This window comes from Sorex fumeus, unplaced genomic scaffold, assembly GCF_029834395.1.
Source record: "Sorex fumeus unplaced genomic scaffold, SorFum_2.1 ptg000094l, whole genome shotgun sequence".
Classification (NCBI taxonomy): Eukaryota; Metazoa; Chordata; class Mammalia; order Eulipotyphla; family Soricidae; genus Sorex; species Sorex fumeus.
In genome coordinates, this window is record NW_026606151.1 from 18,092,612 (window position 1) to 18,107,286 (window position 14,675).

The 14,675-nt window shown below is 40.6% G+C and overlaps 1 protein-coding gene and 1 pseudogene across 5 annotated transcripts in view; one reads left to right on the forward strand and one right to left on the reverse strand.

The window, feature by feature from the left end:
* Positions 1-1,986: 1,986 nt before the first annotated feature.
* Positions 1,987-2,029, reverse strand: LOC130040542 (uncharacterized; annotated as a pseudogene).
* Positions 2,030-8,078: 6,049 nt separating this feature from the next.
* Positions 8,079-14,675, forward strand: part of LOC130040322 (probable small intestine urate exporter) — a 35,189-nt gene continuing 28,592 nt past the window's right edge. For 2 of the 5 annotated variants that reach the window (XM_056132354.1, XM_056132357.1), the window contains exons 1-2: positions 8,079-8,171; positions 13,963-14,074. In XM_056132354.1, coding sequence (XP_055988329.1) covers positions 13,984-14,074 — 91 coding nt within the window. In that variant the 5' untranslated portion in view covers positions 8,079-8,171; positions 13,963-13,983. Of the gene's footprint in view, positions 8,176-13,962; positions 14,075-14,675 lie in introns of those variants that run through there. The other 3 variants (XM_056132355.1, XM_056132356.1, XM_056132358.1) reach the window with 3 other exon arrangements.

Below are 14,675 nucleotides of genomic sequence, written 5' to 3' on the forward strand. Positions count from 1 at the left end.
TCCCCTCTGAGCAGACATGATGGCCTGGATTAACGCATAGTCCTTTCACTTTTCTGCTCCAAGCTGCTGGGTTCTGCATTAAGTCCTTGTGCTTCTGGGGCTGTGGCTGTGCTCCTAACTTAACTCTGATTTTCAGGGAGAAAGGTTGGGTGATTTACTTCCCACTGATCACTTTGTATATACAGAGATGTCTCGCGGCCGCATAAGCGGCCGCGCGGTTTGGAGAAAAAGTCCTAGTTCTCTCATACTCGAGTTATGCTTGTAGAGGCTTCTGGTCACCGGGGTTCCATCTGGGGGAGGCGGGATGCGGCACCTACCCCATCTGGGACTTCCCGGTGATCTCGGCTCTTTTTGGAACCTGGTGTCTTCTCCGGGAGCTGTGGAGCCAGCCGTCCATGTGGCCCTTCTTTCTAGTAATCTCTTTAGCTGAGACTTTGTCCTTGAGTTAATCTCCTGGAGGAGTGGCCTTATCTCTCTTTGTTTATTTGTTAATATTCAATATCACCTTTGTATCCCCACTCTGTTGTGGATGGGCCCAGGCACTCCCTGCCTTTGTCCCTGAAAACAGAGACTGGTTGTGGAGAAACTTGGCGTGAGGGTGAGCCAGGCTGTGACAGCCAACTTGGACAGGTGGCCGAAGGGCCACCATGTTCTGGCAACCGGCCTCAAGAGTAAAGCCGAGGGCCACCATGCTCTGGCGGCTGGCCTTGAGATGAGAGGGAAGGGAAGGCTGGCCCATATCCGCCCTGGCCGGGCCCAAGGCCACATCTCCATTCCTGTTTCTCAGAACTGAGATGAGAAACAGAAAATAAGTAATGCTTGCAAAAATAAAATTGCTTATGCAGCGTAATTAATATTGTCTACACAACTGTTTAAACCTGCCGATCGGGGTCGGAGTGATAGCACAGCAGGTAGGGCACTTGCCTTGCACGTGGCTGACCCAGGTTCAATCCCTGGCATCCCTTATGGTCCCCCGAGCACAGCCAGGAGTAATTCCTGAGTGTTGAGTCAGGAGTAACCCTTGAGCATTGCTGGGTGTGACCCAAAAAGCAAAAACAAGAACAACAAGAACAAAAAACCCTGCTGATCATTGCTAAAATAAGACTATATAAACCAGCTTGGATTATAATAAATTCGTTGTATATTTCATACTGTCATCCCTACCCCATCTATCAGCTCTCATTCCCTCTCTTTAGCCGAACATCGATTTGGCTGCGTGGGTCATGGCACCACCCTACATGATTTCTATATAAAGTATGCTTGAAGGGGTTTAGGGATATTATGAGCTTACAAGGTCACCAAGGTAGCTGGGGTCACAGGGTTAGAAGAGGTCAGAAGATGAAGAGACCAGAGACTGAAGAAGAAGACAACGGCAGCAGACTAGAGACCAGGAGACAGAGAGAGGGAGCTGAGCACAATGGCATGGACAGAAGACAAAGAACTTCTTCTGGACAGAAGACAGAGAAGAGCACAATGCTAAGGTTAGAAGGCTTCAGAGGATCGACAGAAAATAACTTCAGAGGAGATTAGAGAGACTACAGAGAATACAGAGACAAGAGCCAGAGATTGCAGACAGAAAAAAGGAGAGACAGAAAAGAGCACAATGGCACACATAGAAGCAGAGCACAAAGAGAGAAGATAGAAAGAGAGCACAACAACGAAGAGAAGACAAGAAGATGAGGAAGAAAACCGAGACTTTGGAGACTTTGAGGTCTGCAAGAGGAGTAGGATGATGGAACTCTGATTACCGAGACTACGGCAATAATGACAACTACGACTGCTCCATAAAGGGAGAGAACGGACATGCCGGGAAGTCCACCTGTTGCCCATCCTTTCCCCTTTCATTCTGATTCCTGGGTTACTCCCGGTCCACTGAATGCCACCTCTGCATTCTGCCTGCGCCTGGCCTGTGTGTGGGCTTGACTTCCCCACAGCCCACCATTCTTGTTTCTTATATATTGTTTCTTATGTATTGCATATTGTTGATTTGTCAAGGGGAGTGCTAACCTTCTCTCCTTTCATACAACATAGCACAGCGGTAGGGCGTTTGTCTTGCATGCAGTCAACATGGCCGACCCGAGTTCAATTCCTTCGCCCCTCTCAGAGAGCCCGGCAAGCTACCGAGAGTATCTCGCCCACACGGCAGAGCCTGGCAAGCCACCCGTGATGTATTCGATATGCCAAACACAGTAACAACAAAATCTCCAATGGAGACGTTACTGGGCCTGCTTGAGCAAATTGATGAACAACGGGAGGGCCTTTACCTTTACCTTATTGTTGATTTGTAGATTATGTGTAAAATCAGGATTTTCATTTCCACTTTCTAGTTCTACCCCGACTGACCTGGCCAATCAGAATACTTTGTTAAGCCCTTTCTCCTAGACAAGAAAGTTAAATACTTAAAAGAAAAGAAAACAGACTACTTAATCTAGTTATGCTAAAAAAGAATCATCATTTTTTTCTGTCTTCTGATTTTGAATGTAGAGGGCAGGCAGGCAAGCAAGTCTTACTACCTTTATAGTGAGGTAAGCCTATTTTCTTTTTTGACCATGGCATGTTGAGTCATGGTCAGTTCAAGGACTAGTAAGCAAGTTAGTGGCAGCTACAAGATCCAAATCATCTTGCTTGATTGCAATATCAGTAGAACAACCAAAGAAGCAAGGGCAAATCAAATCTCCATATAGGAAAGTCCTGCTGGTAAGATATTCTCTGAGGAAAGACAACTATAGGAAATCAAATACTAAAGTCAGTTTTTCAAAGCCAGGCATGTAACTTCAGAGAAAGATGTTGACCAAGGTCACAATATGCAATATTTCAACAATACACAATATTTCAATAAATTAGTCCATAAAATATGATGTATTTGACACATAATCACAATCATCTGGTTGTTCGTCGATTGCCTTGAGCAGGCACCAGTAACGTCTCCTTCTTCCTAGCCCTGAGATTTTAAAAGAGCCATATTCAATGCTCTTTCAGGGTTAGGTAAATGAGACCCATCATTATTACTGGTATTTGGCATACTGAGTATGACACGGGAAGTTTGCCAGACTCTGCTGTGCGGGCAGGATACTTTCGGTAGCCTGCCAGGTTCTCCAAAGTAAGAGTGAGATAGTAAGATGTCGTGTGGCCATGAATGCGGCCGCGCGCTTCCGGGAGCTGGGTTTTATAGTCTCTGGGTCTTGGCCGTTGATGGAACCACCTGGTGCCGGCGGCAGATGGTGGGTGTGACGCCTACCTACTGGAAGATGGGGGATCTGGGTGGAGAAGATCCAGTTCCGATATGAGCAGGCTTGCAGATCTCAGCCTCGGGACCCGCATGCCTGGGTTCCTCTGCTGGTTCCTTCATGCATGAGGCTTGTCCGGATGTGTGGAGAGTAGTCTCAGCATGGTTGTGGCTGGTTCTCGAGGTCTTTGGCTGCTGGGGCTCTGCTCGGGGGGGAGAGAGAAACTAAACCTGCCCCCCTCCAAGGGGCCCCAGTGAGGACAGCCAGGCGCGGGGGCAGGAGACTCTTGTATTTGACACTCTTGAAAATTCTGATTTTAACTATCCTGTAAAAATGAGTTTTCCTTGAGACTTAAATTATCATCAGATTTTAATCCTTCTCCATTATTAAAAAATCAAGCCCCCAATGCCCACTGAATTGATGTCAATGATAGAATATTGCACGTTGAAAAGATAGGCACAATTACCTCGGGGCTGGGGGAGAATGCCCATGAGGGGGAGAAAAAGAGAGAAAGAAAGAGAGAGAGAGTGTGTGTTGCTGATTGTCCCACTCCCAAGAAATTATGGCCAACAGAGCTGTCTTCTGACCAGAGTTAACTGACCCAATATTGGGAAAGAAAGCCAAACTGAGACAATGTTTGTATTATGGATTTAATTTAGTTCCTGGAATACATTTTTCTTGTAAAGATGTGCGGGGAGGAAGGGCTGCAAACTGTAAGAAGAGAACTCTCAGAACGACCACCAACTGGAAGCTCTTTGGCACTATTGTGGCAACATAGGAAGATGCCAGATGCCGTCATTGACAACACTGACAAAGAATACAATAGACTTGTTCAGCACCTCCATGATTGTGCGAGGAATACCGAGAGAGAGATAGCCGCGAAAAGACGCCTGTCTTTGAAAACTCCTGAACAACGTGGCTTGGCATGAGCCTCAGGCAACCACAAGCGAACGTCCGAGCTCGCAAAACAGTGCAGAGAAGCGATAAAGGAAGACCTCAAAGAGAGAAGAGCAGCAATGCTGGCCGATGCAGCAGAAGCCGGGAAAAGCATTCGCAACGCTCACCTGTCTTTTTCCAACTACAAGACCAAGATGACTGTCCTCCGATATACTGATGGATCTATCACATCTTTCAGAAGGGCAATAGAGAAGATTATCCATGATTCGGATCTCTTCAATAGCCATGTCCACCTGCCCAAATACCAAATTCTGCAGGATGGATATTTTGTTCCCAGTGTTCTCCCTTCCGAAATCCAACACACCATTTCATCAGTAAAGAAGTGAACAGCACCCGGCCCTGACAAGGTTAGAATCAAACACCTGAAGAACCTGCTGTCAGTACTCATCAATACACTGGCTCCACTCTTCACATGCTACCTGTCTGAATGCAAGGTTCCAACCCAGTGGAAAACCACAGGACTGCTCTACTGTACAAGAAGGGAGATATCCACGACATTGGCAACTATCGCCCGATCTGCCTGTTATCTGTTGTCTACAAGCTGTTCACTCGAGTTATCCTGAATAGTATTGGCAGAACACTAGATGAAGGACAACCATGTGAGCAAGCCGGGTTCTGAAAAGGATTCAGCACAATTGACTATATCCACATGATAATCAAGCTCACTGAGGTTTCTCAGGAGTTCAAGATGCCGCTCTAACACTCATTGATTTAAAGAAGGCCTTTGATTCTGTTGAGACTGAAGCAGTCATCGAAGCCCTAGCCAAACAGGGTATTCAAACTCAATACATCAGGGTCCTCCGTGAGCTGTATTCTGGATTCACTACCAGGATCTCACCATTCTACAAGAAAGTAATCGTCTACATCAAGAGAGGGGTTCAGCAGGTTGATAACATTTCACCAAAACTCTTCAGTGCCACCTTTGAGAATGTCATGCGACGACTGGAATGGGAAGGAATGGGAGTGAAGATACAAGTACACCACCTCTGCTTCACTCATAACATCGTTCTAATCACATCAAACATTCGCCAAGTGGCACAAATGCTGGCTGACTTCCTCTGTGAGTGTGGAAAAGTCGGACTACAGCTAAATCTCACGATGATAATGTTTATGAGAAACAGTCTCATTCCTGACATTCCATTCACTCTCAATGGAATGAACATCTCCAAATGCAACAGTTATGTGCACCTAGGTTGAGAAATCAACATGATGAATGACCTGGTACCTTAGTTGCGCAGGAGGAGAGAGAGGCTTGAAATGCCTTCAAGAGCGTCGAAGAAATAGCTAAGAGGACGAAGAATCTCCGGCTATGGGCATATTACTTCGATTCCACTGTTCTTCCTGCATTAACATATGCCTCAGAGACCTGGGCCCTATGCAAACAGGATAAGAACGCTATTCGGGTCTCCCAAAGAGGAATCGAAGGAGTTATGCTTGGAGTATCACGCTTCACTCAAGTGAGAGAAGGAATTTGGAGTTCCGACCTCCATCGACGATTGAGAATCAGGGCCGCCATCTCATTTGCCAAGGCGTTGAAAATCAGAAAGGCTGGACACATAATGCAATTTGGAGATGACCGCTGGACTAGAACCTTACCGACTGGATCAAAAGATCGTGTGGTAGTCCACCTAAGAGATGGTCAGACTTTTTCGTCAAGACCCTGAATGATCAGTTTGAGGCTCTTCATGTTCCTAGAATGAGCAGACACCATTAGGCTACACTAGCATGCGACAGGAAGGAATGGAGATGTTACTGGTGCCTGCTCGACCAAATTGATGAGTAACAGGATATCAAGTGTCAAGTGATCAAGTGATAAAGATGTGCATGACACTCTGAAACTACTAAAGATGTAACTCCTCTATCTTAGGAAAGGTTGAGAAAAGAGGTGACCTTACCAAAAAAAAAAAAAAAACCAATAAAATAACGAGTTTGGAAGTATGTGGCTGGGAAAAGAGTGACATTTCCAATTTTCTCATCTGTGCTTGTTTCAAAAGCTCTCAGGTGTGATGTCTCATTCTCCTTAACTCTACCTACACTTTTTTAAAAACAACATTTTAACTGGGTTTCTGTCATGAGACACTGACAATTGCAAGACAAAGTTAACTCCATAAGATAAAAATTTCACCTCCATCTGCTAGTATAATAGTCAAATAAATGCATCGCGCCCTTATCCTGACCTTTTTTGGTAGAAACAACACGGATATCTTTTAAAAAGTAAGTTTATACTGCTATGACATTAGATTCTGAGAAACAGTTACTAAAAAAAGCTAAAGACATTTATTAAACAGCATCATGGGATAAAATTTTTAATCTATGGAGTGGATGCATCCCAAATGAAAGCCTCATATTATTTGTTTAGTAGTGAACTCATAGTTTTGTTGTCATGAATCATCATCAAAAAAGGGGTTCACATCATCACCAAGTTTCTATCATGAAATGTTAGAGAAGTATAATAGAAAAAGAATTTAAACAGTCAGCTGAAGGACAAAATCATACTCTTGGACAATTTAATTTCTTAGAATCAGGGCTAATCTATGTGATCAACAAAATAGAATGTGGAAAATTTATAGTACGTCACTCTGAAGATTAGGTTATACTAGATAAGACAGTTTCATTTTGTCACAAACAGAAAACAGAAACAAAATCAACACAATAACTGATTCCTTTTATTTTATAAATTCATAGTACTCTAAAAGGAGTTTCTGTTTGTATTTAGGGCATACCCAATGGTGCTCAAGGCTTTTTCCTGGCCATGCTCAAGAGTCATTACTGGTGAGGCATAACGGTACTGAAGATTCAATCCAGGCTGACCAAATGCAAGGCAAATGCCTTACCTGCTGTACTAACATTCTGGTCCTAAAAGGAGTTTTTGATGAAATGATAATGGATTCCAAAGTATAACACCAAGAAAGGAGTTAATATGCCCACAACTGCAAAGAATGCAGATATGGAAGCAGATCTACCTTAGGAACTTGTAGACCTGGTGAAACCACTGACCCATCAGAGTATCAACATACGGTTTTGTTGTTAGTGAAGCTATTTTAGGGTAATGAACAAAGTACAATAATTTCGTCACTGTGACAATATCACAGCTCTTGTGAAAGAAAAATAAATACGGTACTCCTCCTTCTCCACAATTTCACTTTCATAAGTTTCAGTTACCTGTGGTCAATAATGTGTTCTGGAAATATTCAGAAATATTTGTTTAGAAATAATTGTCACATAACTCTTAATATGGTATATAAATATGATTATCATATTATCTTATTATGCTAATTTATAGACTAAATTTTATCAGTTATATATGTATAGTGCAAATGCATATATATATTCTTTGTTATAGGGTTTGGTGTTGTATCTGTAGTTTTAGGTCTCTATGGGAGTATTGGAAAACATTGTTTTGTATTTGAGGGAGGACTACTATGTGTAGATTGTAGTGAGTTAGGACAGCTCTCATTTTAGGAATTACCTTTTAATTAGAAAAGGAGCCAGGCTTCAAGATTCACTGTACTAGAAACAATGGAAGGAGACTTGTAAACTCAGGTCCCAGATGAACTGTCTGATGGGATGATACGTTCATAGGATATACTCCAATACTGTATGACTTGCCCTAGGTATCTCCTAGTTAGGAATATTCTTTCAAGAAGCCTATGAGATAATAACATTGGGAAATCTATAATATTGGATTTATAATAAGTCAAACAAATAAAACAAATGTTCTGTTCCAATTCACCATCAGTAATAATCAGAACCTAGAGCTCATACCCAGAATTTCTTATTGTCATTACTCTTCTTTTTCAAAAATTAAATTTCTCTGAACTGTGCTAACAGAAAGTTGAACATTAAACCACTGACCCATTAAAAGAACATCTACTTGGTGACACCTAAGTTAAGTATAATCATTGACTTTCTGTAAAAAACAAAAATTTGAAAGGCTGTAATAATTTATTTGTAAAGAAAGAAGACCCTGTTTTCTACCTTCTTCATGTAAGTAAGTCTTATTTCCCCCTTAGTATTCTGCTTTTGAGATGGGAATGGGTTTCCTCACAACTAAAAAACAAACCCTTAATTTTCTCTTTTGTGATGGATATTGTTGGGTTGAGGAAGAAAATTTCATCTTTCTAAGAGGATTCTGAAAATAAAGGGGAAAACATTCACCTTTTCCTAGGAAACACAAGCTTTCTAAGAGGATTCTGAAAATAAAGGGGAAAACATTCACCTTTTCCTAGGAAACACAAGCTTTCTAAGAGGATTCTGAAAATAAAGGGGAAAACATTCACCTTTTCCTAGGAAACACAAGCTTTCCTGAACTCTAGGGAATAAAAGTTTAGAGAACAAAGTCACCCAAAAGGATGATTGCAAGGAGAAATCTAAATTATCTAAATATCTCAGACAAACCATTTTACAACAATTTTATTATTTATTGTCCAATCTGGATATTCTCAAGGGCTATTCCTGGCTCGATGCCTAGCAGTGATGACTAATGTTTTAAAGGAATCATGTGATGTCAGAGATTTGTAGTGGGATTGACCAAATGCAAGGGAAACAAATTTCTTACCTCCTATTCTATCTCCTCATCCCAAACCAGCAATTTTAAAGTATACTTTTAAGTATAAATATCACCCAAATATTAGAATCTGATTATATGCCCACTACTAAGATTAATAGGTCATATTTATTTTTGTAGGTGCTGAAAAAAACATAATGCTCAATATGTTTAAAAAATATAGATGCTAAATTCTGACAGAAAAATGTTTCATCAGGCCTAAATGATCAAATTTCTCTACACAATTGGACATTTTTTTTTTTTTGCTTTTTGGGTCACACCTGGCAATGCACAGGGGTTATTCCTGGCTCTGCACTCAGGAGTTATGCCTGGTGGTGCTCAGGGGACCGTATGGGATGCTGGAAATCGAACCTGGGTCAGCCGCGTGCAAGGCAAATGCCCTACCTGCTGTGCTATCTCTCCAATCCCACAATTGGACATTTTCAATAAATTTATGTAAAGTAAAAAATTCTATTTTTGGGGAAATATTAAATATTAGGAGTTTTGGTGGTGAATGTGGGGGGGCAGATGACTTATTTTAGAACTAAAATAAGATCCACAAGTATCTTCTTTTTATGGAGAAAATGTTCAGTGTTATGACTATGTTGAACATTTGGACACTTTAATACTCTGCAAGGCAATTGAAGGAAGAATCTCATTCTACAGTGAAGTAATAAACAGAGAAGCAAGCTATATGTTAGTATAAAGGAAGTAGACAATCAGTGATGGCGAAGGAAATTTATGATACACTGATATGAGTTTCAGTGTCTGTTAGTAATCTCTTATTTTTATTCTCTAGATAGAACTAATGACTTTTGAATTAATTTTATGAAATCAGTATTTTTATGACTGGCGCAATGAAGAAATACCTATACTTTATTTGAATATTAGTGATCGTTAGTTACTCCTGATTATTTACTTTTATTTATATTGCTACACAAAGCATTTAGGAACATAATTCATTGGGTGCTTGTATATCTGATTCTGGTAAATCTGAACAGTGAGGCAACCTTCCTATTGAGAGGAAGAAGGAGACTTGACACTCACAAATAAAAATGCTTCCCTTCTACTTTTGCCTAATCCTTGTGATAAAAATGTTTCATATATTTATGAAATAATACGGAGAGAAAACAACAAGATCTTACTAATTCTTATGTATTCAGTAGTACTAATCGTGTATTTTCTCATGCTTATTATCTTTATATATAGTTCTGATAGTTATCTATTTTTCTATATTTTAAATTGAAAAAGTTAAATTTATCTACTCCCTCATCTTATTCTGTTATAATTACATTCTCTCTTTAGACCAATGACTAATTATGGAATATGATTATTAGCAAGCTATATGCCCCTTTTTCTTTTTTTAGGGTTGTGTAATGATTTTATATTATTTTTAAAAAATTTATTGAATCACCATGAGATAGTTACAAGCTTTCACGTTTGGGTTACAATCACACAATGATATGATCAAATACACATCCCTCCACCAGTGCACCACCAATATCTCTGGTATACCCCCCTTTCCCACCCTCCCCCTGCCTCCCATGGTAGATAGGATTCCCCATAATCTCTCTCTACTTTGGGGCTTTATGGTTTTCAATACAGTCCCTGAGAGGTTATCATGTTTGTTTCTTTATCTACTTTCTGCACACATCTCCGATTCCTCCAGCCATCTTTTACTTAGTGATCCCTTATATGTTCCAGCTACTTTCTCCTCTTTGCTCATGAGGCAGGCTTCCAGCAATGGAGCAATCTGTCTGTCTAGTGTATCTACTATCCTTAGGTGTCAGCCTCATGTTATGTAATTTTATACTCCACAAATGAGTGCACTCCTTCTATGTCTGTCCCTCTCTTTCTGACTCATTTCACTTAGCATGATACTCTCCATGTCTATCCATTTATAAGCAAAGTTCATGACTTCATCTCTCCTGACAGCTGCATAGTATTCCATTGTGTAGATGTACCAAAGTTTCTTTAACCAGTCATCTGTTCTAGGGCACTTGGGTTGTTTCCAGATTTTGGCTATTGTGAACAGTGCTGCAATGAACATATAGGTACAGATGTCATTTCTACTGTGCTTTTTTGCATCCTCGAGATATACTCCCAGGAGTGGTATTGCGGGGTCATATGGAAGCTCAATTTCTAGTTTTTGAAGGACTGTCCATATTGTTTTCCAGAAAGGCTGGACTAGTGGGCATTCCCACCAACAGTGAAAGAATGTCCCTTTTTCCCCACATCCACGCCAGCACTGGTTGCTTTTGTTCTTTTGAATGTGTGCCAGTCTCTGTGGTGTGAGATGATATCTCATTGTTGTTTTGATTTGCATCTCCCTGGTGGCTAGCGATGTGGAGCATTTTTTATGTGCCTTTTGGCCATTTGTATTTCTTTCTTGAGGAAACTTTTGTTTATTTCTTCTACCCATTTTTTGATGGGGTTGGAGAATTTTTTCTTGTACAATTCTACTAGTGTCTTGTATATCCTGGATATTAATCACTGGGTATTGGGTAAATATTCTTTCCCATTCTGTGGGATCTTTCTGTATTTTGGTCACTGTTTCTTTTGAAGTGAAGAAGTTTCTTAGTTTGATGTAGTCCCATTTGTTTTAGTTTGCTTCCACTTGCCTGGTCAGTGCTGTTTCATCCTGAAAGATATTTTTAGCTTCAATGTCATGGAGAGTTCTGCCTACATTTTCCTCTATGTACTTTATGAATTAATATCTGATATTGAGGTCTTTAATCCATTTTGATCTGATTTTTGTGCCTGACATCCGATAGGGGTCAGAGCTCATTTATTTGCAGGTAGCTATCCAGTTTTCCCAGCACCATTTGTTGAAGAAGCTTTCCTTGTTCCACTTCACATTTCTTGCTCCTTTGTCCAAGATAAGGTGGTCATATATTTGGGGATCTGTGACAGAATATTCAACTCTGTTCCATTGGTCTGCTATTCTGTTTCTAGCCCAGTACCATGCTGTCTTAATTACTACTGCTTTGTAGTACAGTTTCAAGTTGGGGAGGGTGATGCCACCCATCTTCTTTTTCCCAAGGATTGTTTTAGGTATTTGTGAGGTTTTTTTGTTCCATATGAATTTCAGGAGTGTTTTGTCTATTTCTTTGAAATATGTCATGGGTATTCCAATAGGGACTGCATTGAATTTGTATAGTGCTTTGGGAAGTATTGCCATTTTGATAATGTTAATCCTCCCTATCCATGAACAAGGGCATGTGTCTCCATTTCCTAGTGTCCTCTTTTATTTCTTGAAGTAGTGTTTTGTAATTTTCCTTGTATAGGTTCTTCACCTCTTTGGGTAAGCTGATTTCGAGGTACTTGATTTTCTGAGGTACTGTTGTGAACGGGATTCATTTTTAATGTCTATTTCTTGTCCTTTGTTATTTGTATATAAGAAAGCCATGGACTTTTGGGTGTTGATTTTGTAGCCTGCCACTTTACTAAACCCTCCTATTGTTTCTAGGAGCTTTTCTGTAGAATCTTTAGAGTTTTCTAAGTATAGTATCATCACTGTCACTGTCTTCACGTTGTTCATTGATATGCTCGAGCGGGCCCAGTAACGTCTCCATTGGAGACTTTGTTGTTACTGTGTTTGGCATATCGAATACATCACGGGTAGCTTGCCAGGCTCTGCAGTGCGGGCGAGATACTCTCAGTAGCTTGCCGGGCTCTCAGAGAGGGGTGGAGGAATCGAACTCTGGTTGGCCATGTTGGCTGTGTGCAAGGCAAACGCTCTACAGCTGTGCTATTGCTCCAGCCCAAGTATAGTATCATATTGTTTGCAAATAGTGATAGTTTCACCTCTTCCTTTCCTATCTGTATTCCCTTGATACCTTTCTCTTGCCTAACTGCAATAGCCAGGACTTCCAATACTATATTGAATATGCCCCTTTTTAATGCTGTATCTTTAATGACATGTTTATGGTAATGAAACTTTTCCTCCCTCCCTCCCTCTCTCCCACCATCCCTCCCACCCTCCCTCCCATTCACCTTCCCTCCCTCTCTCCTCCCCTCCCTCCCTCCCTCCCTCTTCCTTTCTTTTTTGGGGGGCATCACACCTGGCTGTGCTCAAGGCTTATCCCTGGCTTTGCTCTCAGAGTTCCTTACTGGTGATGCTCAGGGTCCATGTGGGATACTGGGAATTGATCCTGGTTGTAAGGCAAGTAACCTACCTGTTGGAATGTTGGTCCAGCCCGGAATCTCTTTCTTTTTAAACAGATCTCAGGAAAATGTAGAGAAGAGGTTCTTTTTGTTTTGTTTTTGTTTTGGGGGCACATTGGGTGGTAGTCAAGGATTCTACTGGCTCTGTGATTGGGAGTCTGCTACTAGGTCTGTGATTATGGCTGTGTTTGTGGTGCTAGAACTGAATTGGTGTCAATCACATGTAAGGCAGTGCCTTAATCCCTGTACTATCTCTGTCCTCTGGATGAAAGTTGTTACTCTCTGACTGCTGTGGTGAGGGTCTCTTGAGGCAAGTTTTGATTCTCTTCCTACCACTCTAGACTGTTTTAGAATATCCATTGTAATCGCCTTCCTAGTATGAGCCTAGGCTTCATGCTTCACTGCAACTGAGATCCATGCCGCTGCATCATTGAAGTGAATGTCTCCTCCTTGGTATGGTCCCAGAGTTACTGCAGAGCTAGTTAGCTCACACCTAGCTTTTCATAACATACGAATTTTCACTGCATTCATTTTACCATGACATCAAATCACACACTCTCTTTAAAGCTATGCATTTGAAAGAAAGCTTAAAATTAGATTGAGTGTTGAACAGATATACAAATGGTATTTTCCCACAACTGAAACCTATTTAATGTTATAAACTATTGTTATTTCAGCAATTTTTTTCAATAATAAAAAAATAAAGAGGTTTTCTATATTTTATCCAGTAAATTTATATGTTTGAAATATGTTTTTTTTTCAAGTAGTTTAATCCACTGGAATCTTACAGATAAAATTTCAAGCATGGGCGCCATGTTTTACCATCATTTCGATGCTGATATCCTTTAGAGCTGTGGGAACAGGTAGAGGGAAAAACAAGGCAATCCAGCCAAATCCATGATTTTAGAGAAGTGGTGACTAAGTCCCAGACCACATGATTGGTCAGTGATAGGGTCTAGACCTTTCCCACCAAATAATTCCACTCAATTCTCAGAGTTGGGACAGCGTCACATATGGTATATTTTATCCGTCTCTTTGTGTTTTATGTGGTCTTATCTATTTCAGTTCCTGGAAAAGGGAAACCAAATGTCTACTAGAGAAGAAGTTAAGGAAACAGTGGGACATATCTCCAACGATGGGAACTTGAACATGGATCAAGTACAAACCTCCAGAAGAGGTAAAATCTTGTCATGGACTTGAAAAAATATGGTATCATTGTCACCCTGACCTCTATTTTAGTAAAATGCAGAGTCTTCTCTTGCTACTACTAATTTTTAAGAGATGTGCATAGTTGGAAATAATTTTTACTGAATTATTTCTTTTTTTTTCTGCTAGAAACCTTGATGGTATACAGGAGAGGTATCAAAATATTATTCAGGAGAGAAAAAATCAGAGCAGATGACAAATGCAAAACATAGAAACCAATCCTGGCTTTTCTGAGTTGAGGGAACATCTCTCTGCTCATATCATATCATATCATATCATATCATATCATATCATATCATAACATCTCTCTGCTCATTGTCTGGTCAAGACTGATCAAGGGACAATGGGCTTTTGCACCATATCTTAGACGTCACCTTTATTCGTTCTTTCATCTATATTGCAGCTTCCTGCTTCTCTAGAACATTCCAGGAGAAAACCAGCTTCTTAAGTAGTCAATTCACTGAGTCTATAAGTTTGGGAAAAATCTGTGGAAAAACAAAACTGACAACTGAGGTATAGAAAAATATAAGTTCATAACCAGTAACAACATGCTAGTAATGGTTTCTACCTGG